Source organism: Phyllobates terribilis, unplaced genomic scaffold (genome assembly GCF_046119375.1).
Source record: "Phyllobates terribilis strain yellow unplaced genomic scaffold, ASM4611937v1 Scaffold_1395__1_contigs__length_298496, whole genome shotgun sequence".
NCBI classification, from domain to species: Eukaryota; Metazoa; Chordata; class Amphibia; order Anura; family Dendrobatidae; genus Phyllobates; species Phyllobates terribilis.
In genome coordinates this window covers 190,119-215,695 of record NW_027364155.1, presented here as the reverse complement: position 1 = coordinate 215,695, position 25,577 = coordinate 190,119, and the positions used below count along the sequence as shown (strand labels likewise).

At 46.4% G+C, this 25,577-nt stretch overlaps 1 protein-coding gene across 1 annotated transcript; it reads right to left on the bottom strand.

The window, feature by feature from the left end:
• Positions 1-1,665: 1,665 nt before the first annotated feature.
• Positions 1,666-24,838, bottom strand: LOC141244083 (mitochondrial fission regulator 2-like). Its single transcript, XM_073668976.1, has 5 exons — positions 24,825-24,838; positions 22,454-22,551; positions 22,020-22,350; positions 5,210-5,399; positions 1,666-1,740 (listed from the first exon to the last, which is right to left on the bottom strand). The coding sequence occupies exons 1-5, from the start codon at positions 24,836-24,838 to the stop codon at positions 1,666-1,668; spliced, it is 708 nt and encodes a 235-aa protein (XP_073525077.1).
• Positions 24,839-25,577: the final 739 nt, after the last annotated feature.

Here is a 25,577-nt window from a genome sequence, read left to right as displayed (position 1 = left end):
TCAGCTGGTCCTCGGTAGTTCCATTTGCTCTTGTACCTTCTACTACCCATCCGGGTTCCAGTACCGTCAACTGGTTCTCGACAGTGCCTTTGGATTAGGTGCCTCCTTCTCGGTATCCAAGTTCCACCAACGTCTGCTGGTCCTTGGTAGTGCTTTCTGGCACAGGTACCTCCTGCTTAGTAACCGAGTTCCAGTACCGTCAGCTGGTCTTCGGCAGTTTCATTGGCTCTTGTACCTTCTGCTACCCATCCGGGTTCCAGTACCGTCAGCTGGTCCTCGGTAGTTCCTCAGCTTTCTTGTACCTTCTGCTACATTTCCAAGTTCAAGCTTTTTGAAATGGTTCTTGGTAATCACTCTAGATCTCCCTGACGAGGACCCTGAAGACGAGGACCCTGAAGACCAACCCTAAGAAGACAAGGACCCCGAAGACGACGACCCTGAAGACGAGGACCCTGAAGACCACCCCGAAGAAGACGAGGGCCCTGAAGACCACCCCGAAGAAGACGAGGTCCCTGAAGACCACCCCGAAGAAGACGAGGACCCCGAAGATGAGGACCCAGAAGACCAACCCGAAGAAGACGAGGACCCCGAAGACGAGGACCCCCGAAGACGACGACCCTGAAGACCACCCCGAAGAAGACCAAGAAGATGACCCTGAAGAAGTTGACCAAGAGGACAAAGAAGAGAAGACAAGCACCAAGATACAGAAGAACAAGAGACAGAAAACCAAGAAGCAGAAATACAAGAAGCTGCAGAACAAAAAGCGGAAGAACATTAAGCATAAGACTAAAAATCAGAGCAAAAGATAATATCTAAATTATAAGCAGAAGATGACTAAGCAGTGTATGGGGGTGAGTCCGTTCCTCCTCGTGATGCCCCTGGAAAAGACCTGCTGCTGCAGGCCAAACTGAACGCGGACAAATCCTGTTGTAAATCTTTTGTGACGGGCAGAACGAAAGGTGTAATGTCCAACCTTTTATAGATAACAACTAGAGGAATGCCTGCCACAAATAAGAATATGATGAAGAAGAAGAAGATGAAGAAGATGAAAAAGTAGAATATGATGAATGTAAAAAAAAAGAATAATACGAAGAAGGTGAAGAAGAAGAAGATGAAGAAGGTGAAGAAGAAGTGGATGAAAAAGATGCTGAGGATGATGAAGGAGAAAGTGTGGGAGAAGTAAAAAAGAAGGTGAAGAGCATGGAAGTAGTGAAACATAAATATCTGACAAAATATAAAAATACTTAACATAGTCAATATTTCCGTAACTCAGAACGTCTTAAAAAAAAAAATTAATTCCTGCTATTCCATTTGATAGGGCTAAACCTCTATGCCTTTATTGTCTCCCCCACCTCCCCCAATACATTCTACATTATTCTTAGTTGTTTTCCTTCATGTAGAATTAACCTACAAGGAAAGAAAGGGTTTATTTTCATTCCGATATTTCTGTCCCATTGACTTGCATTGGTTTCCGGTATCGGAATCGGCGATATCCGATACTTTTTCGGTATCGGTCCGATCCAATCCGATCCGATATTTCCCGATATCGGAAGGTATCGCTCAACACTAGCCAAGAATAAAGCTGCTCAAAGAAAAAGGAAGGATATAAATAACCTACGCGTTACGCCAAGTGATTATGGCTTCATCAGGGGTATGAACATCAACTCAGACATGAACTTGCTTTCTTGTAATTTCCTTCTGTGTTCTTTTCCCAATAGGCTTAAGCAGGTGGCGCCCAAACTACAAGTGAAGAACATAGGAAAAGTTAGAACCAGATATACATTCATATATACACTGGGAAAATCGTGAAAGATCAGTCAACGATTCAATTAGTTAAAACACTTCTACCCAATAAGGGTATGTGCCCACGATGCAGAAATGAAGCAGAAAATTTCTGCAGCGTTTCTGCATCTCCCTTGCCAGAAAAAATGCATGCAGATCGTGCATTTGACTCGCCCCCTGGGCCGAGGGACACCCGGAACCGGGCTTCTGGGGGTTGTAGTCTCCGTGGCGGTGACCCGGGCCCGTGGCTCAGTGTGGTCAGGCCAATGGCGGTCTTTTGTGGGGGCTTTTATGGGATAATGTCCGACTACGCCACCCGTGGATTGCGGTCAGTGCGAACCGCCGCTGCAAGGCAGACCGCTGGGGCTGATGGTGTATGCAGCTGAGGTAGTGTGACTCCCGACGGGAAGAGTGAAGCCCCAGGGCAGTGTAGTAGACGGTGGGGGTTATGGTGCATGGGCGTCCCAGTACCAGTAGTGCTGCATACGGTGAGAAAGCACAGAGACAAGGCGTTGCAGTTCAAGCTTTTTACTCACAGTTCTCATCCAGTTCACTTGTGCACAGGTAGGACCGCCCGAGCCGTGCTGCTTCCACCAGGCAGGGGGCTCGGTCAACCCCCAGGTAATTCCAGAGTGTGGCACAGGACTCCCTTCTATCCTTTCGTCAGCCGTGCCCCACCAATGACACTACTTTTGTCCAGCTGCCTCTGATCTTCTCCTGGGAGGGCTGGGTACCCACTTCCCTGACCCTATGTGGTGTGCCTTTCTAGTAGGTGTAGTAAGGGGTCGCACCACTAAATGATTGCGACCACCGGTTCTTGGTTAAGGATTAGTCGCCTCCACCAACTTGGGATCCGGTACCCTGTTCTGCCAACCCGTCACCTGTAATCTCCTGGGTCCTTAGGTTTCCTTCTGCCTTCGTGTCTCTGGGCCTCTCTTGGTGTTCTGTTCCTTCTTACTTTCCTTTCTGTTCCTTTCTGTTTCTGTCCTTTCTTCTGGCTCTGGCCTTCACTCTAGGCCTGCCTCGTGGAGCTGGGCCCAGACTGAGCCACAGCTCCCTGTCAGCCCTCCTGGTTGAACTCCTTTTCTCTTCTCCTCCTGACTGAACTGACTCTACTCGACTAAGATGAAGACACCTTATATACCTCCCTCTCTGTGTATGAGCCCAGGTGACTTCCAACCAATGGGCTCCTACCTATGCCCAGAAACCATCCCCCCCTGCTCCTACATCACTGGGTGTGCTTCCCCCTCCCCACTCCAGCCAGGGACATGATTTGTCGTGCCTGCATTACTGTACTAATGGGAGCACCGTTGAGCTGTCCCTCGGAAATGGGGTGTGTGTGATGCATGCAGCTAACCGAGCCCCGATAGCATGACTTGGAAAGTGCTTGACAACTAGGTCACACTATATAAATCCATGCAAACATCATGGATTTATATAGTGTGACTGTAAAAAATAAAGCTATACTTACCGATCCCCTGCCGCATGTGCTGCCGCGTGTGTTGTCGCGGTCCTTCCGGGTTGCCGGCATATCGCGAGACAGCCTGCGGTCACATGATCGCGACGTCATCTCAGGTCCTGGAAGATAAGCGCTGCCGGCCGGCCCGCGAGAAGGTAAATATAAACTTTATTTATTATTTTATTCTTTTTTTCACAGGTACAATGGTACCCAGGTCTGGATGAGAGTCTTCTCTCCTCCAGAACTGGGTACCATCCGCACATAGAAACGCATATAATCCACATGTACAAACGTATAGACACGGATTATATGCGTCTCAATGCAAGTCAATGGCGGCAATTCCGCTGCGCTTCCGCAAAATTAATGAACATGCTGCGGATTTTTGAGCGCCGCAGAAACGCTGCGGAATAATCCGCAGCATGTGCATTGACATTGCGGAATGCCATTGAGGACCATGTGGTGCAGATTACCAAGCGTTTTTAATGAGTTTCCACTGCGGAAATTCCGCAGTGGAAACGCATGAAAAACGCATCGTGGGCACGCAGCCGAAAGGTCTAGATTTTAGAGTATGTGGGTTGCCTTAAAAGGGTTATATAGCATCTATAAGAACTATGTTTTTTTTACTATGTAGTATCAACAGTGTAAAAAATTGGTTTCGATGACGAATGCTTCAGCAAAGGCACATGCTTGACAGCTGCTCCATTCATTCCCTAGGTAGCTGCTCGGCTTTTTCCGGTAGACTCCCAGCGGTCATGCATCTGACCTGCGGCACATATTTTGTAACAGGGATAAAAGTTCTCCATTGGGGATAAAAATTCCCCGTTCTGCCAATTGGTGCATGTTGCATCTTTGTGGACTTAAAGATATATTTTGTGCATTTTGGTTTCATTAAATATATTGCACCATTTGGCTTTTACAGACTATTTGTTTCCCTGCACATTCAACTTTGATGTGGTCAGTGGTCTTAAACCAGCTGAGATGATGTCAGAAAAAGACATAAAAAAAGGTACTCTCCTTCTCTTGTTATAACAGTTCTCTCCTATTGAACTGTTATAATAAGCTCACTGATGGATTCTTAGACAGTGCAAGATAGAGACTACAAAAGGCAAACGGTGCAAAATTTTTAATCAAATCCAATTCCAAAAAATTATTTTTAGCTAAAAATGCATGCATTTAAGTATTTAAAAAAATTGTCTTTATTGATGGACAACCCCTATAGAGCAATTAGGGTCTATATCTGTAGCTAGTGCCGCCAACATTAGGAACCATATTTCAAATAAATGGGGTTGTCCGTGCTTTTATACTTTCTTATCACTGGTCAGTAATAGACCATGTTATACAGTCAAGGACCATGTTATACAGTTGACTTAGTCTTATGGCCACGTCACACGATAGATAATTGCTGCCAAGTATATAATGTTAAAAGGGGTTATCTAGGACTATTACATTTTTTTAACTATTGACCTAAGAACTAACAGGTAGGTAGTTGCTAACTACCAGTCTGTTGTGCCCTGCACAGATCTCTGCTGACACAGAGCGGTCACAGCAATTCAGCGGCTTCTGCTAATATCATGTCTACAGAGCAGCGGCTTCTCTTCTGCTCTGGTCTCTTGATGGATCGTGACTGCTGACGTCATGCTGATTGGCAGCCGACTCACAAGTTGCCTAACGTCGGTAGCCACGCCCCATCAACAGAGCAGCCTGGAAGAAGAAGAGCTGCTCTGTTGACTTGGAGCAGCTGAATCGCCGGCGACAGTGGTCGGTGACCTCTCCGAGCCGGCACCGGATACAACAGGCAGGTAGTTGCCACTGTTAGTAACAACCTGCCTGTTAGTTTTTAGGCTTATAGTAAAAAGATAAAATAGTCCTGGATAAACCGTTTAAAGATCCAGCAACAAACCTTCCATTCACGATCTTTCATAAGCCTGATTTTTGGTTGGTCAGTCATGTAAGATTTACAAACAGTACCATTGGGGCTTCAGGACTGGAGAACGGAGACTCCTCATGAGATCTATTTTCTTTATTGACAGCGTCATCACCATTTCTGTGCGCAAACTTCTGCTTCAAGGCTTTGGCTATAATGGCTGCAGGGTCTGTGGGATCATTAAGTGAACATCTCTTCTTGTCTTTCCTGGTTGAGGGTTTCCCACCAGGGGATCTAAAGTGAAAAAGCAGTGAAAATAAACATCACTGCCATTCTGTAACAGACGGGCTGACAGGCTATAACTTAGCTCTTCATACAAACCACTTTTCGTTCATTGCTGCTATGTCTAATAAGATTTTTTTTTACAGACTTTTTCTAAAAAAATGAATCAATCACCTGCTATCCATTTTCTGAAAAGACTTGTCTAAGATCCTATTAGTGGGGCTAATACAGCATATTTATGATTAGGGACAGACTACTCTGAAATGTTAAACCTAATATAATTATTGAAATCATGTTTGCATAAGTTAATTTTAACTTTGCAAGTTATCACCTATCTGTGAAGCCCAGCTGTGCTTGGTATCACAGACCCAGGAGGGTGTATTGAAGGATTCCTCCACAAGAGGCCCCCATAACCATTCACACATCTCCACCTTCCACCTCAGACCACCAGAGGGAGCTCCTTAGGGAGATATATAAGGGAAGGTGGAGCCAGGCAGCAGTTAGTCTAGACTGGAGACGACAGAAAGCAAACCTGTTGTGAGAGTTCCTGCAGTGCAAAAGCCTGAGAGAGGTCAGTCTGCAGTGGAGCACGTTCTAGACTCACGTGTAGCTCAGTGAGGTGAGCTTTAGGTGTGCCGGCGCCATAAGATCGGTGAAACGCGGCACGCTGCCGTTAGTGTGAGTAGCCTATTGAGGGTCCGAGTAGGCCGAAGGCGAAGAGTAGAGAGTTAGTTCATAGGGGGCAGAGGAGCTTAACTAGCTCACCCCGAAGAAGAAGTAGTTACCGGACACCGGGTCCGAAGCTTGCCAGGATCTCCACGACCCAGTAAGATAAACTGGAATCCCTGGAGAACTACAGGTCCCAGGAGCGCTAAAGTGCTGATATGTACCAGAGCCAGGAGACACATAGGCCCCGTAGGTTGGGAGCGTGCACTCCAAGAGAAGGCCCTACCACAAGGTCAGCCAGCGCAGGACAGAGACAAAGTTAGGCCTAGCTCCAGGCAGGTCAGAAACTTACTACGCAGAAGCCAGAACCAGGAGGCCCAAAACCTGCTCATTGGGGAGGATCCGGACATACACCCTTCACCCTACAGTGCTCCGGGGAGTGCCTGAAATTCCACCAGTAAAAGGTACTGAAGTGACTATTGTGTCCGTCCCTGTTCTTGATCTGGCCCGGCGGAGTCTCTTTGTCCTGCATCCCCGTTCCTATACTGCCCTGAGGCCCAGCTCTACCTGTGGGGAGCTATACCATCAAGCTGCCTTATCACCAGCCTCAGTGGACTGCGCAGCGCTGGTGATCCTCACCAGAAGCCACAGGTGGCGTCACGAACTCTTTCTTTTACAAGACCAACCCTTTTAAAAGAGAGGCTCAGAGTACGGGCCCGGGAGCCGACCACCGCGACATCCCTAAAGGCCCGGGTACCGAGTCATCCCCATTCCCCTGGGCTAGTCATCTCTTTCCTGGCGTCGCAAACAGGATCACGTGCCCACTGCAACGACACCGTGTTTTGCCCGTTGCCACCGGGTACTGTGCGCCTTTATTTTGAACTGTGTACGAAAAGTTGTGGTGAAGATAGCCGCCATTGTTGGGCCGTTGAGCGAGAAGAAGGGCGTAACCGCGGGAAAATAAGGGGCGTACCTGCAAAAGAGCACGAAGTCCCGGACACACCCCACGCCTTGATGTCAAATCAGGAAGCGCCAGGTCCTGTACGGAGCGTCGCTGAACGCTCTGACGTAGGATGCAAGCGACGCAAGGTCCTGAAGACAACCGTCACCTGCGGAGCTGCGGCCTACCGGAAGAAAAACCAGAAGGTAGGCCACGGTTAACTAGGGGGGCGCTAAGATGTCCGTCGAACAGCAGAACGCCGACCTACCGGTCAACGTCCCCGATAATGGGCAGGCCGAAGCCGCCGCTCCACCAGCAGCGCCTGTAACACCTGTTATTCCTATGACTTTACCGTACATTCCTGGAGAAAAGTGGCTCCGCCAGTACAACGGCAAACCAGATACCCTGTCTGGATTTAAGCGGAAGATATGTGGTATTTTGGACATGTACTCTATGACCGGCAAACAAAGAGCTGCCGTTGTATTAGGACAGCTGACCGGTGCTGCGGAGCGGGAAGTGGAAACATGGTCGGCCGCAGACCGGGGATAGTGTCCGCAATATTCCAAAAACTACATACTGTCTTTGAGGACCTTACTGAGGCGGACCTCCGGATGAGGTTCTACAGCTGCTCCCAACAACCAGAGGACTATGTTCGTGACTACGCCTGGCATCTTCAAGGGGCCCTGCGGGCTCTGAACCAGGTTAGTCCGACCAGCTTTGAGAATGAGAACAAAATGCTGAAGGAACAGTTTGTCCGGGGACTGAAGTCTCCAGAGGAGAGCAGGACTGTGCGTTGGTGGTCCCTGGATCATCCAGATGCCACCTTTGACAATCTAAAGGACATGGCTATAAAAGGACTACAGCCCCTGGAGACAAATGCCATCCAATGTTACCAGGGTGGGGCAACCCCAGAGCCTGCAACGCCCACCTTTTCTCCAGTGACTGCTGAAGCTAAGGTTCCAACAACGTCCCCTAAAGACCTGGACAGTCTGCGCTCAGAGGTGCGTCAGTTGAGTAAAACCCTGACCACCGTGCTGAGTGCCCTGCAGCTGCGGACGGAGCCTGAGGGAGGAGGGAAGATCCTGCTAGCTGATAGCCCTGAGGATGTCCCCTGGATGCGGAGGAGGAGGAGGCCAACACCACCCTCGCCGAGGACCAGTGACCAACGCCGTCCACCAAGGGAACCGATCTGTTACCGATGCCATAAGACAGGACACATCGCCCTGAATTGTCCCTTAAACGAGAAAACCCTGGGTCCGAAGGCCGCCACCCAGGAGTAGACTCACCAGGTCCATCAGACTGGTACAACAGGTTCGTCGGAGGAAGACCTTTCCTGTCCATTGTATTGGACGGGATCCCGATGCATGCCCTGCTGGACACAGGATCTCAGGTAACCATCATACCTGAAGTCCTCTACAAGAGGTACTGGTCCATGGACGATCTGCGTCCGCCAGCTCCAAATTTGTCTGTATATGCATCAAATGGACTCCCCCTTAACCTACTCGGGGTTAAGAATGTGACTGTAAGGTGGGGAGAGTGGAGCTGAAGGACCAGGGACTTATTGTAGTGGAGACTAACCCTGATGACAGCAACCCATATATGGTACTAGGCACTAATGTTGTTGGTAACTGTTTGGGAGAGGTTGTGTTCTTGCTCCAAGAGATCGCTGACACTGCCAGACCGAGACAGAGGAGGGCGCTGCAGAGAGAAATCCGCGTCTTGATGTATCAACAGCAAGTACAATTAACAGATGGTGAAATCGGTAACGTGAGGGTAACAGACCCTATACCCATTGTTGTTCCCCCAATGAGTGAAATGCTCATCTGGTGTAGAGCTGCCATAGGTCTTAGAGGACAGAGCTACCAGGCGGTAGTAGAACCCCTTTGCTCTGAGCACAGACCCACGCTCTTAACCGCCAGGGGGGTGGTAGATGTACGTAATGGGAGGGTGCCTGTCCGTCTTCTTAACCTAGGGGAAGATGAGGTCAAACTGCCACGTTATGCCACTGTTGCTAAACTACATGCTGTCAACAACAACTGTATCCATGTGGCGGAGTCCTTAACTTCACCAGAAGAAGTGGAAGATAATGACCCTGCAACCCAGGTGGAGGATTGGTGTCAACAGCTCCATGTTGGGACAGACACCACTCCTGCCCATCAAAAACAGGGTGTACACCGGGTGGTTCAAGAATACTCGCAGGTGTTCAGTAAACATCCACTTGACTTTGGGAGGGTTAAGGGGGTTCAACATCATATCTCCACAGGCAACCATTCCCCAATTAAAGAACGTTATAGGCCTATACCCCCAGCTCACTACCAGAAGGCAAAAGAAATGCTGCATGACATGAGGAAGGCGGGAGTAATTAGGGATAGTTGTAGTCCCTGGGCGGCTCCCCTAGTGCTGGTTAGGAAAAAGGATGGGAGCATGAGAATGTGTGTAGATTACCGTCAAGTAAATCGCATTACACATAAAGATGCATACCCTTTACCACGCATAGAAGAGTCCCTAGCTGCCTTAAAGTCTGCAAATTACTTTTCTACCCTTGACCTCACTAGTGGTTACTGGCAGGTCGCTGTGGCTGAGGAGAATCAGGAGAAGACGGCCTTCACCACCCCGATGGGACTCTGTGAGTTCAACAGCATGCCGTTTTGACTCTAAAATGCCCCCGGAACGTTCCAGAGACTGATGGAGTGCTGCCTGGGACACCGCATCTTCGAGACTGTGTTACTTTACCTGGATGACGTAATTGTGTACTCCAGAACGTACGAGGACCACCTGAAACACCTGGCAGAGGTATTTGAGTCACTGTCCCGGTACGGGATGAAGTTGAAGCCCTCAAAGTGCCACCTGCTCAAGAGAAAGGTACAGTACCTGGGGCACATTGTCAGTCCGGAAGGGGTAGCACCAGACCCGGAGAAAGTTACTGCCATCCAGAAGTGGCCGGAGCCGAAGAACCTCAAGGAGGTGCGTCAGTTCTTGGGACTAGTCGGATACTACCGGAGGTTTGTAAAGGACTACACTAAGAAGGCAGCTCCTCTGCAAGACCTCCTGGTAGGGCAGTCCCCCAAAAGCAAAAACCCTCCATTCCACTGGGGTAAAGAACAGGCTGAATCATTTCAAGAGATGAAGGAGATCCTGACAGGTGATGAGATCCTAGCCTACGCTGACTACAGCCAAACATTCCTGCTGTATACAGATGCCAGCAATGAAGGCCTGGGCACTGTCTTAAGTCAGAAGCAGAATGGCCAGGAGAAAGTCATCGCGTATGCAAGCAGGAAGCTCCGCCCGACCGAGAGGAACCCAGAGAACTATAGCAGCTTCAAGTTGGAGTTCCTGGCCTTGGTCTGGGCCATCACAGAAAAGTTCAAGCACTACCTAGCCTCCAGCAAGTTTACTGCCTACACTGACAATACCCCCTTAACTCATCTTCAAACAGCCAAGCTGGGAGCCATGGAATAGCGATGGATGGCTCGGCTGTCAAACTACCAATTCACCATAAAGTACCGGGCGGGCCGCAAGAACGCCAACGCCGATGCCCTGTCCAGGATGCCTCACCAGTCAGACACAGAAGAAGAAGTGGATGACCTGGAAGAGGTTGAACTACCTGCCTTCCACCGGAATGGGATGGCCCACGAGCTACGAGCCTCCAGGAAGCAACGCGGTAAGACGTTAAACCCCTTGCCTCACCACAGCTGGAAAGAGACCCAGGACAGCGACCCGGTTGTCAGCCGTATCAAGGAGCTGATAACCCAAGAAGGTTCCTCCCTGGAGAAGGATGCGGCTCTCCAAGCAAAGCAGCTGTGGAATGAGAGAAGCCGGCTGTTTATCTACCGTGAGAAGTTGTGCCGGAGGTACGTCAATCCCAAAACCCTCGAGATGGTGTGGCAGATAGTGGTCCCCAAGACGGACATCCAGATGGTGTTGGAGACCTACCACGATCAGGCGGGGCACTTTGGCTAGAAAAAGCTAGAGACCCTGTTGAAGTGTCGATTCTACTGGGTGGGGATGCGCAGCTTCATTGAGAGGTGGTGCAGAGACTGTGGACCCTGTAGCCTCAGAAGAAAAGACTACAGCAGCCAGAAGGCACCCCTGCAACCCATCAAGACGACTCGCCCTCTGGAGATCGTGGCCCTGGACCATGTCAAGTTGTCACCCAGTCGGTCAGGATACTCCTATGCCCTGACCATGGTGGATCACTACTCCAGGGTCCTGGTGGTCTCCCCTATCAAAGACCTGACAGCAGAGACAGCAGCTAAGACGTTCCAAGCGTACTTCTGCAGGTCCCATGGATAGCCTGGACAGGTACTGACTGACCAAGGCACGGCCTTTGAGGCTGAATTGTTCAAAGAGTTCTGCCATCTGTACGGGTATAAAAAGATCAGGACTACACCGTACCACCCCCAAACTAACGGTCTCTGTGAAAAGATGAATAACATCATCATCGATCTACTGAAGACCATACCACTAGAAGAGAGAAGCCAGTGGCCAGACCTACTACCTGACCTAGTGGATCTGTATAATCACATACCAGTAAGTTCCACCAATTGCACTCCGGCATATCTCATGCGTGCAAGACCAGGGAAGTTGCCCATGGACCTGAAGCTTGGTGTGGTAGAACCTGAAGCTGATGTGACCACTGAGGACTGGGACACGACCAGACAGGAGCAGTACAGGAGAGTCCAAGCCTGTGTCGAAGACAGTCTCACTCGGGTGAGGGATAAACAAGAGGCACAATACAACAGAAGTGCACCAGCAGAACCCTTCACACCAGGAGAAGTGGTATTGAAAAGGAAGCGGAGGAAACACAAGCTTGATGACCAGTGGGAGAGAGAACCCTACACTGTGTTGAATTCAAGGTTTGACAACAGGAAGACGTGTTTGATCAGCAAAGATGGAGGAAGAACAACTGCGACAATATCTAGGGACCACCTGAAGTTGTGTCTACATCTACTAAAGACTCAGGAAGAAGTGTCTTTCACAACCCAGGAAGAACCTAAAGAAACAGTGATACACACTGACCTTGGAGACTTCCCAGCGGATTGGCCTCAAATAGGAGGTGCAGTAATCATTCCAGTACTCCAATTCTATGAACAGCCAGAAAACCCTCCACAGCAAGTTGAACCTGTAAGTGCTGCAGAAGAGCCAGCTCAAGAAGTATCCCCGGATGAAGGATCCCCGGCAGGAGCGGAGCAAGAGGGCCCAGCCAATGGTAGACTTGCCAGTCCAAGAGAGAGGTTAAGGCAATTTTACAACATGGTTACATGTAAAACTGGTAGGGTAACTGAGGATACAGATACTGACACTCCACTAACCACAGCACTATGCAGATCAGTACGCAGCACAAGAGGTAAACCTCCTGCTAGGTACACTGAGTAAAGTAGCAAAATTTCAGAGAATGTAGATAGTTACCCCTGGGGTATTGAGTATTAAATTGTAATGTATTGCGTAACTGTTTGTTTTCATGCATGCTTATCAATTTGTGCTTTTTCCTATTAATTCTTTATTTGCATAATGAACTGCATGGCTGAGGACTGTGTGCAGCCCAAAAACTCTTATTGTATATAATTGCGCTCCCTGGAGTGCCCCTTTCAGGTGACCTCAGAAGGAAAACCTATCTGGAGTGGCTCTTTTGGAGGTCCAACTCGGATCTTCATGCCCTGCAGCCACCCCAGGGCCTGCGTAGAGGGTTTAGGACAGGTCCCTCAAAACTACCAAAGTACTCTACCTTGTGAGATGGACATCCTGTATGGGAACCTCACCATAGGAGACTTGGATTCTGAGGACACTCTGTATTTGTATTGTTTCTGCAACGTTTAAGATCCGTGCCTCCCATAAAGGGAAGAGTGTTCTAGTATTGCTTATGTTTCCTATTGTTACTGTTGTTATAAAATGTACTTCAGCCCGGGAGTGCTGAGTTTAACTAGGGGGGAATGTGAAGCCCAGCTGTGCTTGGTATCACAGACCCAGGAGGGTGTACTGAAGGATTCCTCCACAAGAGGCCCCCATAACCATTCACACATCTCCAACTTCCACCTCAAACCACCAGAGGGAGCTCCTTAGGGAGATATATAAGGGAAGGTGGAGCCAGGCAGCAGTTAGTCTAGACTGGAGACGACAGAAAGCAAACCTGTTGTGAGAGTTCCTGCAGTGCAAAAGCCTGAGAGAGGTCAGTCTGCAGTGGAGCACGTTCTAGACTCACGTGTAGCTCAGTGAGGTGAGCTGTAGGTGTGTCGGCGCCATAAGATCGGTGAAACGCGGCACGCTGCCGTTAGTGTGAGTAGCCTATTGAGGGTCCGAGTAGGCCGAAGGCGAAGAGTAGAGAGTTAGTTCATAGGGGGCAGAGGAGCTTAACTAGCTCACCCCGAAGAAGAAGTAGTTACCGGACCCCGGGTCCGAAGCTTGCCGGGATCTCCACGACCCAGTAAGATAAACTGGAATCCCTGGAGAACTACAGGTCCCAGGATCGCTAAAGTGCTGATACGTACCAGAGCCAGGAGACACATAGGCCCCGTAGGTCGTGAGCGTGCTCTCCAAGAGAAGGCCCTACCACAAGGTCAGCCAGCGCAGGACAGAGGCAAAGTTAGGCCTAGCTCCAGGCAGGTCAGAAACTTACTACGCAGAAGCCAGAACCAGGAGGCCCAAAACCTGCTCATTGGGGAGGATCTGGACATACAACCTTCACCCTACAGTGCTCCTGGGAGTGCCTGAAATTCCACCAGTAAAAGGTACTGAAGTGACTATTGTGTCCATCCCTGTTCTTGATCTGGCCCGGCGGAGTCTCTTTGTCCTGCATCCCCGTTCCTATACTGCCCTGAGGCCCAGCTCTACCTGTGGGGAGCTATACCATCAAGCTGCCTTATCACCTGCCTCAGTGGACTGCGCAGCACTGGTGATCCTCACCAGAAGCCACAGGTGGCGTCACAAACTCTTTCTTTTACAACACCAACCCTTTTAAAAGAGAGGCCCAGAGTACGGGCCCGGGAGCCGACCACCGTGACATCCCTAAAGGCCAGGCTAAAGGCCCGGGTACCGAGTCATCCCCATTCCCCTGGGCTAGTCATATCCACAGGATAAGCCTGCTGATCGCAGGAGGTCCGCATGGAAGACCCCCACCATGAATGGGGCTTGGAAGAGACACATTATATTTGAGCCTTCTCAAGCATTCACGCCACTGCTACATTCATTATATGTGGGACTTCCAGAGAAGGGTACAGCATTGTTAACCCCATTCATGACCTTGCAATTTTCTGTTTTTGCCCTTTCATTTTTTTCTACTCTTATTCCCAGAGCCAAGTTTTTTATTTTTTGTCAATATACAGTACAGACCAAAAGATTGACACACCTTCTCATTTAAAGATTTTTCTGTTTTTTCATGACTATGAAAATTGTACATTCACACTGAAGGCATCAAAACTATGAATTAACACATGTGAAATTATATACCTAACAAAAAAGTGTGAAACAACTGAAAATATGTCTTATATTCTAGGTTCTTCAAAGTAGCCACCTTTTGCTTTGATGACTGCTCTGCAAACTCTTGGCATTCTCTTGATGAGCTTCAAGAGGTAGTCACCGTCAATGGTTTTCACTTCACAGGTGTGCCCTGTCAGGTTTAATCAGTGGGATTTCTTGCCTTATAAATGGGGTTGGGACCATCAGTTGTGTTGTGAAGAAGTCTGGTGGATACATAGCTGATAGTCCTACTGAATAGACTGTTAGAATTTTTATTATGGCAAGAAAAAAGCAGCTAAGTAAAGAAAAACGAGTGGCCATCATTACTTTAAGAAATGAAGGTCAGTCAGTCCGAAAAATTGGGCAAACTTTGAAAGTGTCCCCAAGTGCAGTTGCAAAAACCATCAATCGCTACAAAGAAACTGGCTCGCAAAAAAGAAGCAAGACAAAAATATATCTCATACCCTACCATAATTATATATAAATGTAAAGCAAAATTGCATAATAAATATAGGGTACTTAGTGAACTATTTTTGATCAAAAAAAGTATACAAGCCGTCCCACCAGCGGCAAGGTGACCCTAAATTGGGACGGTACCTATACTGCCTATATTAAAAACCTTACTGTATATCAAAGTTGAAGTAATGCATATAAAAGGGTAGACAAATAGGACCGGGTCCCAACTCCAGACCACCTAGGCCCGTGGTAAGCTACATATATACCAATCAGCTCAACAAAGGGCATGCCACACCCTTAAATTGCACAGAATGCAAACAAGTCAAAAAACCAGACAATGTGAACTGAGGTCTAAGATGGCAGACATACAAGAAACAGAGGCATGTTCACACTAGCAAAAAAGAAGCAAGACAAAAATATATCTCATACCCTACCATAATTATATATAAATGTAAAGCAAAATTGCATAATAAATATAGGGTACTTAGTGAACTATTTTTGATCAAAAAAAGTATACAAGCCGTCCCACCAGCGGCAAGGTGACCCTAAATTGGGACGGTACCTATACTGCCTATATTAAAAACCTTACTGTATATCAAAGTTGAAGTAATGCATATAAAAGGGTAGACAAATAGGACCGGGTCCCAACTCCAGACCACCTAGGCCCGTGGTAAGCTACATATATACCAATCAGCTCAACAAAGGGCATGCCACACCCTTAAATTGCACAGAATGCAAACAAGTCAAAAAACCAGACAATGTGAACTGAGGTCTAAGATGGCAGACATACAAGAAACAGAGGCATGTTCACACTAGCAAAAAAGAAGCAAGACAAAAATATATCTCATACCCTACCATAATTATATATAAATGTAAAGCAAAATTGCATAATAAATATAGGGTACTTAGTGAACTATTTTTGATCAAAAAAAGTATACAAGCCGTCCCACCAGCGGCAAGGTGACCCTAAATTGGGACGGTACCTATACTGCCTATATTAAAAACCTTACTGTATATCAAAGTTGAAGTAATGCATCTAAAAGGGTAGACAAATAGGACCGGGTCCCAACTCCAGACCACCTAGGCCCGCGGTAAGCTACATATATACCAATCAGCTCAACAAAGGGCATGCCACACCCTTAAATTGCACAGAATGCAAACAAGTCAAAAAACCAGACAATGTGAACTGAGGTCTAAGATGGCAGACATACAAGAAACAGAGGCATGTTCACACTAGCAAAAAAGAAGCAAGACAAAAATATATCTCATACCCTACCATAATTATATATAAATGTAAAGCAAAATTGCATAATAAATATAGGGTACTTAGTGAACTATTTTTGATCAAAAAAAGTATACAAGCCGTCCCACCAGCGGCAAGGTGACCCTAAATTGGGACGGTACCTATACTGCCTATATTAAAAACCTTACTGTATATCAAAGTTGAAGTAATGCATATAAAAGGGTAGACAAATAGGACCGGGTCCCAACTCCAGACCACCTAGGCCCGTGGTAAGCTACATATATACCAATCAGCTCAACAAAGGGCATGCCACACCCTTAAATTGCACAGAATGCAAACAAGTCAAAAAACCAGACAATGTGAACTGAGGTCTAAGATGGCAGACATACAAGAAACAGAGGCATGTTCACACTAGCAAAAAAGAAGCAAGACAAAAATATATCTCATACCCTACCATAATTATATATAAATGTAAAGCAAAATTGCATAATAAATATAGGGTACTTAGTGAACTATTTTTGATCAAAAAAAGTATACAAGCCGTCCCACCAGCGGCAAGGTGACCCTAAATTGGGACGGTACCTATACTGCCTATATTAAAAACCTTACTGTATATCAAAGTTGAAGTAATGCATATAAAAGGGTAGACAAATAGGACCGGGTCCCAACTCCAGACCACCTAGGCCCGTGGTAAGCTACATATATACCAATCAGCTCAACAAAGGGCATGCCACACCCTTAAATTGCACAGAATGCAAACAAGTCAAAAAAACAGACAATGTGAACTGAGGTCTAAGATGGCAGACATACAAGAAACAGAGGCATGTTCACACTAGCAAAAAAGAAGCAAGACAAAAATATATCTCATACCCTACCATAATTATATATAAATGTAAAGCAAAATTGCATAATAAATATAGGGTACTTAGTGAACTATTTTTGATCAAAAAAAGTATACAAGCCGTCCCACCAGCGGCAAGGTGACCCTAAATTGGGACGGTACCTATACTGCCTATATTAAAAACTTTACTGTATATCAAAGTTGAAGTAATGCATATAAAAGGGTAGACAAATAGGACCGGGTCCCAACTCCAGACCACCTAGGCCCGTGGTAAGCTACATATATACCAATCAGCTCAACAAAGGGCATGCCACACCCTTAAATTGCACAGAATGCAAACAAGTCAAAAAACCAGACAATGTGAACTGAGGTCTAAGATGGCAGACATACAAGAAACAGAGGCATGTTCACACTAGCAAAAAAGAAGCAAGACAAAAATATATCTCATACCCTACCATAATTATATATAAATGTAAAGCAAAATTGCATAATAAATATAGGGTACTTAGTGAACTATTTTTGATCAAAAAAAGTATACAAGCCGTCCCACCAGCGGCAAGGTGACCCTAAATTGGGACGGTACCTATACTGCCTATATTAAAAACCTTGCCGCAAGGTTCTTTTTTGCTAATGTGAACATGCCTCTGTTTCTTGTATGTCTGCCATCTTAGACCTCAGTTCACATTGTCTGGTTTTTTGACTTGTTTGCATTCTGTGCAATTTAAGGGTGTGGCATGCCCTTTGTTGAGCTGATTGGTATATATGTAGCTTACCACGGGCCTAGGTGGTCTGGAGTTGGGACCCGGTCCTATTTGTCTACCCTTTTATATGCATTACTTCAACTTTGATATACAGTAAGGTTTTTAATATAGGCAGTATAGGTACCGTCCCAATTTAGGGTCACCTTGCCGCTGGTGGGACGGCTTGTATACTTTTTTTGATCAAAAATAGTTCACTAAGTACCCTATATTTATTATGCAATTTTGCTTTACATTTATATATAATTATGGTAGGGTATGAGATATATTTTTGTCTTGCTTCTTTTTTGCTAGTGTGAACATGCCTCTGTTTCTTGTATGTCTGCCATCTTAGACCTCAGTTCACATTGTCTGGTTTTTTGACTTGTTTGCATTCTGTGCAATTTAAGGGTGTGGCATGCCCTTTGTTGAGCTGATTGGTATATATGTAGCTTACCACGGGCCTAGGTGGTCTGGAGTTGGGACCCGGTCCTATTTGTCTACCCTTTTATATGCATTACTTCAACTTTGATATACAGTAAGGTTTTTAATATAGGCAGTATAGGTACCGTCCCAATTTAGGGTCACCTTGCCGCTGGTGGGACGGCTTGTATACTTTTTTTGATCAAAAATAGTTCACTAAGTACCCTATATTTATTATGCAATTTTGCTTTACATTTATATATAATTATGGTAGGGTATGAGATATATTTTTGTCTTGCTTCTTTTTTGCTAGTGTGAACATGCCTCTGTTTCTTGTATGTCTGCCATCTTAGACCTCAGTTCACATTGTCTGGTTTTTTGACTTGTTTGCATTCTGTGCAATTTAAGGGTGTGGCATGCCCTTTGTTGAGCTGATTGGTATATATGTAGCTTACCACGGGCCTAGGTGGTCTGGAGTTGGGACCCGGTCCTATTTGTCTACCCTTTTATATGCATTACTTCAACTTTGATATACAGTAAGGTTTTTAATATAGGCAGTATAGGTACCGTCCCAATTTAGGGTCACCTTGCCGCTGGTGGGACGGCTTGTATACTTTTTTTGATCAAAAATAGTTCACTAAGTACCCTATATTTATTATGCAATTTTGCTTTACATTTATATATAATTATGGTAGGGTATGAGATATATTTTTGTCTTGCTTCTTTTTTGCTAGTGTGAACATGCCTCTGTTTCTTGTATGTCTGCCATCTTAGACCTCAGTTCACATTGTCTGGTTTTTTGACTTGTTTGCATTCTGTGCAATTTAAGGGTGTGGCATGCCCTTTGTTGAGCTGATTGGTATATATGTAGCTTACCACGGGCCTAGGTGGTCTGGAGTTGGGACCCGGTCCTATTTGTCTACCCTTTTATATGCATTACTTCAACTTTGATATACAGTAAGGTTTTTAATATAGGCAGTATAGGTACCGTCCCAATTTAGGGTCACCTTGCCGCTGGTGGGACGGCTTGTATACTTTTTTTGATCAAAAATAGTTCACTAAGTACCCTATATTTATTATGCAATTTTGCTTTACATTTATATATAATTATGGTAGGGTATGAGATATATTTTTGTCTTGCTTCTTTTTTGCTAGTGTGAACATGCCTCTGTTTCTTGTATGTCTGCCATCTTAGACCTCAGTTCACATTGTCTGGTTTTTTGACTTGTTTGCATTCTGTGCAATTTAAGGGTGTGGCATGCCCTTTGTTGAGCTGATTGGTATATATGTAGCTTACCACGGGCCTAGGTGGTCTGGAGTTGGGATCCGGTCCTATTTGTCTACCCTTTTATATGCATTACTTCAACTTTGATATACAGTAAGGTTTTTAATATAGGCAGTATAGGTACCGTCCCAATTTAGGGTCACCTTGCCGCTGGTGGGACGGCTTGTATACTTTTTTTGATCAAAAATAGTTCACTAAGTACCCTATATTTATTATGCAATTTTGCTTTACATTTATATATAATTATGGTAGGGTATGAGATATATTTTTGTCTTGCTTCTTTTTTGCTAGTGTGAACATGCCTCTGTTTCTTGTATGTCTGCCATCTTAGACCTCAGTTCACATTGTCTGGTTTAAAGAAACTGGCTCGCATGAGGACTTCCCCAGGAAAGGAAGACGAAGAGTCACCTCTGCTTCTGAGGATAAGTTTATCCGAGTCACCAGCCTCAGAAATCACAGGTTAACAGCAGCTCAGATTAGAGACCCGGTCAATGCCACACAGAGTTCTAGCAGCAGACACTTCTCTTCAACAACTGTTAAGAGGAGACTTTGGGCAGCAGGCCTTCATGGTAAAATAGCTGCTAGGAAATCACTGCTAAGGACAGGCAACAAGCAGAAGAGACTTGTTTGGGCTAAAGAACACAAGGAATGGACATTAGACCAGTGGAAATCTGAGCTTTGGTCTGATGAGTCCAAATTTGAGATCTTTGGTTCCAACCACCGTGTTTTTGTGCGACGCAGAAAAGGTGAAAGAATGGACTCTACATGCCTGGTTCCCACCGTGAAGCATGGATGAGGAGGTGTGATGGTGTGGGGGTGCTTTGCTGGTGACACTGTTGGGGATTTATTCAAAATTGAAGGCATACTGAACAAGCATGGCTATCACAGCATCTTACAGCGGCATGCTATTCCATCTGGTTTGCGTTTAGTTGGACCATCATTTATTTTTCAACATGACGATGAACCCAAACACACCTCCAGGCTGTGTAAGGGCTATTTGACCAAGAAGGAGAGTGATGGGGTGCTACACCAGATGACCTGGCCTCCACAGTCACCAGACTTGAACCCAATCAAGATGGTTTGGGGTGAGCTGGACCGCAGAGTGAAGGCAAAAGGGCCAACAAGTGCTAATCATCTCTGGGAATTCCTTCAAGATTGTTGGAAGACCATTTCCGGTGACTACCTCTTGAAGCTCATCAAGAGAATGCCAAGAGTGTGCAAAGCAGTTATCAAAGCAAAAGGTGGCTACTTTGAAAAACCTAGAATATAAGACATATTTTCAGTTGTTTCACACTTTTTTGTTAAGTATATAATTCCACATGTGTTAATTCATAGTTTTGATGTCTTCAGTGTGAATGTACAATTTTCATAGTCATGAAAATACAGAAAAATCTTTAAATGAGAAGGTGTGTCCAAACTTTTGGTCTGTACGGTACCTTTTTTTTTTGCGGGACAAGTTGTTCTTTTGATTGACATCATTTATTTTACCATATCGTGTACTGGAAAACGGGAAAAAAATTCCAAGTGCGGTGAAATTGCAAAAAAGTGCATTTCCACAATTGTAATTTTTTTTTTTTATTTACCATGTTCACTAAATGCTAAAGCTGACCAGCCATTATGATTCCCAGGTCAGTACGAGTTCATAGATACCAAACATGTATTGGTTCTTTTATATGTGAGTGGTGAAAAAAAAAATCAGAAGTTTGTAAAAAAAAAATTAAAAAAAATCGCTTATGTCGCCATTTTCCGAGACCCGTAGCATCTCCATTTTTCGGGTCTAGGGCCAGGTTAGGGCTTATTTTTTGCGCCCTCAGCGGACGTTTTTATTTATATAATTTTGAGGTAGATACAATGTTTTGATCGCCTGTTATGTTTGCGGAGGCAAAAAAAGAAAAACATAATTCTGGAGTTTAGATTTTTTTTGTCGTTACGCCGTTTACCGATCTGATTAATTTACTTTATATTTTGATAGATCGGAGATTTCTGAATACAGCGATACCAAATATGCGTATATTTTTTTAATGGTTTTATTTTCAATAGGGCAAAAGGGCGTGATTTAAACCTTTATGTTTTTTAAAACTTTTTTTACTTTTTACTGGCAGCAATAGTCCTCTTAGGAGACTTGAAGCTGCAATCATCTGATTACCTGTGCTACACATAGCAGGGCTTCAGCACTGCTATGTATAGCAGAAATCACAATCTCCTATGAATGCCGGCCACAGGGGATCTACAATGACAGCCAGGGGTCTTCTGCAGACCCCCGGCTGTCATGACAACACATTGGCACCCCGCAATCACATGACAGGGACGCCTATGGGTGTGTCTTGTGACGAGCTTCTGGCAGGTGTGTATTAAATGCCACTGCTAGTGATTGACAGCGGTATTTAACTGGTTAACAGCTGCGGGTGGATCTCGGATCCGACTGCGGCTGTTAAAGGCACATGACAGCTCATGAGATCAGCAGTCATGTGCAGGGAAAGATGCAGGCTCAGTGACAGATTTTTTTTTTTTTTACAGTTTTCTCCTTCATTCTATTTCACGCATGTCTGTAATAAAAAATATATATTTAAAGAAAATCTATAAAATGACCTTTCGACCGCCCGAAGCTTGATGGAATTCATGCCTTTTAACACATCCATCATACTGGGGAGCTGATCCACACTGCCTTTCTCTGAAGCCTCACTTTCCGTCGGGCTGCATTTGTGAGAAGCTTTACGTTCTCTTATAATATCAAGTGCAGATTTTAGTTGGGAAGATGGGACTGGGGGTGGTGGAGGAGGAGGAGGAGGAGGAGGAGGAGGGGGCAGCGGAGCTACTGGGGTTGTAAATTGCAAAAACTGTGCGGAAAGTGGTGGAGAAGCTGAAGATGGGGGTGAGAGGGCATTACCTGGGCAGCTAAATGAGCACATTGATTCTGTATCTGAGAAACAAAAACGAGATCAAATCATACCAAATACATAGCAAAAGCTTGACCTGTTTAACCCATTAAGTGATTTATAAGGATTACAAAAACAATGGCTTACGAGACTGTGCGGCTTGTGACGGTTGTAGGGCAACAATGGCAGCAATCTGTACTCTCTGCTGCAGCAGCTCATCTTCCAAAGCTGAAAGGCATGATCGTCTGCAGGAAGGAGACTCTTTTCACACACTCTCCTGGCCAACATCATAGTCAGAAATCCTGAGTCTGAATTATTCGGGTCCATTGACTTGTTGGATGGAAGATCGTGTCTGATGTTACTAAAGGGAATCTGTCACCAGGTTTATGCTACCTCATCTGAGAGCAGCATGATGTGGGGGCCGAGACCCCGAATCCAGTGATGTTACTGGGCTCCTTGCTGTAGTTTTGATAAATCATTGTGACGCGCCCCCTGGGCCATGTTGTGCTGCGTTGCGCATGCGGGGGATACCCGGAGCCGGATCTGACAGGGGTAGTAGTCCTCGTGGCGGTGACCCGGTCCGTGCCCAGGGTGGTCAAACTAAGAGGCAGTGCTCGGCATTAAGATGTTATAGAGTTCGACTACGCCACCCGTTGATTGCAGCTATGAAGCCGCCGCTGCAGGGCAGACCGCTGAGGCCGGTGGTGTGGTTGTGCAGCGTGGATGGTATAACCCCCAACGGGAGAGGTATAGCCTCAGGGCAGCTGGTGAAGCAGGGAATGATGATAGTGGTAGTGGTGTGACAAGGAAGCTCAGAGACGTGCATTGCAGTTTTCACAGCTTTACTCACAGTTGGTATTCAGATCACTTCGGCCAAGAGTGACCACCCGAGCCGTGCTGCGTCCACCAGGTGCGGGACTCGGCCAACTCCCAGGCAGTTCCAGAGCGTGGTCCTGAGCTCCCCTCTCTTCCTTCCTACTGGCCGTCCCCACCAGGGATCCACCTTTGTCCAGCTCCCTCGAGCCTTCTGGTGGTGAAACCTTTCCCGGCTTCCCTGACCCTATACGTGGTATGCCTTCCTGGTGGATATGGCGAGGGGTCGCGCCAAAACTTGTCCACGACCTCCGGTTCCTGGCTGAGGATAATTGGCCTCCACCAGTTTGGGATCCGGTACCCTGTTCTGCCAACCCTTCACCCGTTAACTCGTGGGATCTCAGGGTTCCCTCTTCTCTTGCATCTCTGGGCCTCTCCTGGTGTTTCTGTTCCTCCTTCTTCTCCTTTCTCTCTCTCTCTGCTTCAGGCCTCCTCTCCAGGCCTGGCTCTGGAGCTGGGCCCAGACTGAGCCACAGCTCCCTGTCAGCCCTCTCTGGCTGAGCTCCTCTCTGCACAGAGCAGACCAAAAAGACCTTGTCCTAAGATGGTGCCCACCTTATATACTCCCTCTGACACCTGAGCCCAGGTAACAAGCACCCAATGGGCTCCTACCTATGCCCAGAGTCCCTCCCCTATCTGCTCCTACACCACTAGGATGTTCCTCCCCCCTCCCCACTCCAGCCGGGGACAGAAGCTGTCGTACCTGCACATCTATCTGGTGGGAGTACCGTTGGTCTGTCCCCCGGAAATGGGGTGAGTGTGGTGCATGCAGCTAACTGAGCCCAGTTCCACACTCCATCCTTACCCGGGAGTGGAATACCACACCTCTGGATCGAGGTGCAATACCCCTGTAGCAGCCGAGTCCTCGGGGTGCTACAATTGTGTTATCTGCTGCAGCTCTGCTAGTCCTCTCAATGATCAGCTCCTGCTATGCAGTCCTTAATATTCATGAGCTCAGGCTAACCATGTCCCTCTCCACTGTCAGCGTTGTCTATGCACAGTGTAGACAGAAAGCTGTAAATCAGTGGTGCAGGCAGGGCTGTGGAGTCGGTAAGCCAAACCTCCGACTCCTCAATTTCCATGACACCGACTCCAACTCTGACTCCAACACCCTCATACATGGCTCATGTTTAAGAGATAAATTTACTGTAGCACAGATTCATCTCAGCTAAAAGTCTAGACCCTTAGATCAAGAATAGGACAGACATTTATAGGACATTTCATAACTTTCCCAAATCCTTATGAAATAATATTCTCCACAAACTGCATTGAACTACTACACCCAATTTGTTATATATTTTAGGAGTCGGAGTCGGTCCATTTTATCACGACTCCGACTCCACAGCTCTGGGTGCAGGTGGGGTTAGACTGAGCTCATACAATATGGGAGAAGACAATCAGAGCTCACCAGAAGTAAGAAGTATCTTGGTATATTTATTTGTCTTATTAGTCACACCAAACGAAGCAGCACAATAACAGGAAATGGTCGGCACCTGCATGCACCCACGCTCTCCTGTAACAGGTCAGCTGCTATTTTTTAGCCAACAAAAATACCAAGACCCTTATGGTGAGTGTCATCTTTCTTCTCCCATATTGTATTACTGGGCCATTTACTATTGTCACTGAGCATCATCTATGTAATTACCTGACAGAGGCCATAATGATAATTGATCAGTGTCATATATACTCAAGCCGTTACAGTAGTAGCCTAACCAGTGTCTACACATACTTACATATATATATTGTAAGGCAGTGCTAGTCATCACGCTGGGGGACCCTCGCTTCACCGGGTCAATTAAAGCACACATGCAACGTTTTCCAGTAACATGAAATCCAGCAGTTTATTACACTTCATAACTGCTTATCACACAGTCCATCTCAGTGGCTCACTGGCATGTTTACACACATAACATCCAAGAGCCTTTCAAGTGGCAGACAGGCCCACTTGGCTCCAGTTACAGCCTTCAGCCAAGTAACTATATCAATGTCCATATAACGCACCACTTTTACCTTTTGCCGGGTCTAGCGGTTTCCATCAGATTTGTTCTGCCACAGCTGTGGCTTTACGGCTTCCCAGATGGGGGTCTCCAGCCCTCTTACCTTCCAAGGCTACTGGCATCTCTTTGCACACACAAGGAAACCAGCCTCTGCCTTTCAGGACTCTTGTCTTCCAAGCCTCTTGCCCTCCAAGGCTACTGGCATCTCTTATACACAAGGATCCTGCCTTTGCCTTTCAGGCTTCACCCGGCTTCACTAGGCCTCACACTCTAATGGTGTCCCACACACGGGGAACAGGCCTCATGCCTTTCACACCCTGTTTCAAAAGCACCAAGATTTATATATCCTCCAGTGCACACAGGTCCTGTGCTGATGTCACAATCATGTGATCAGTCCTTCT

Excerpts from the sequence above, each read along its gene's own strand:
- LOC141244083 (XM_073668976.1), bottom strand. Across the intron at positions 22,351-22,453 it reads GTCACAAGCCGCACAGTCTC|ATACAGAATCAATGTGCTCA; the intron begins GTAAGCCATTGT and ends TTTGTTTCTCAG. Across the intron at positions 5,400-22,019 it reads AAGCTTCGGGCGGTCGAAAG|ATCCCCTGGTGGGAAACCCT; the intron begins GTCATTTTATAG and ends TTTTCACTTTAG.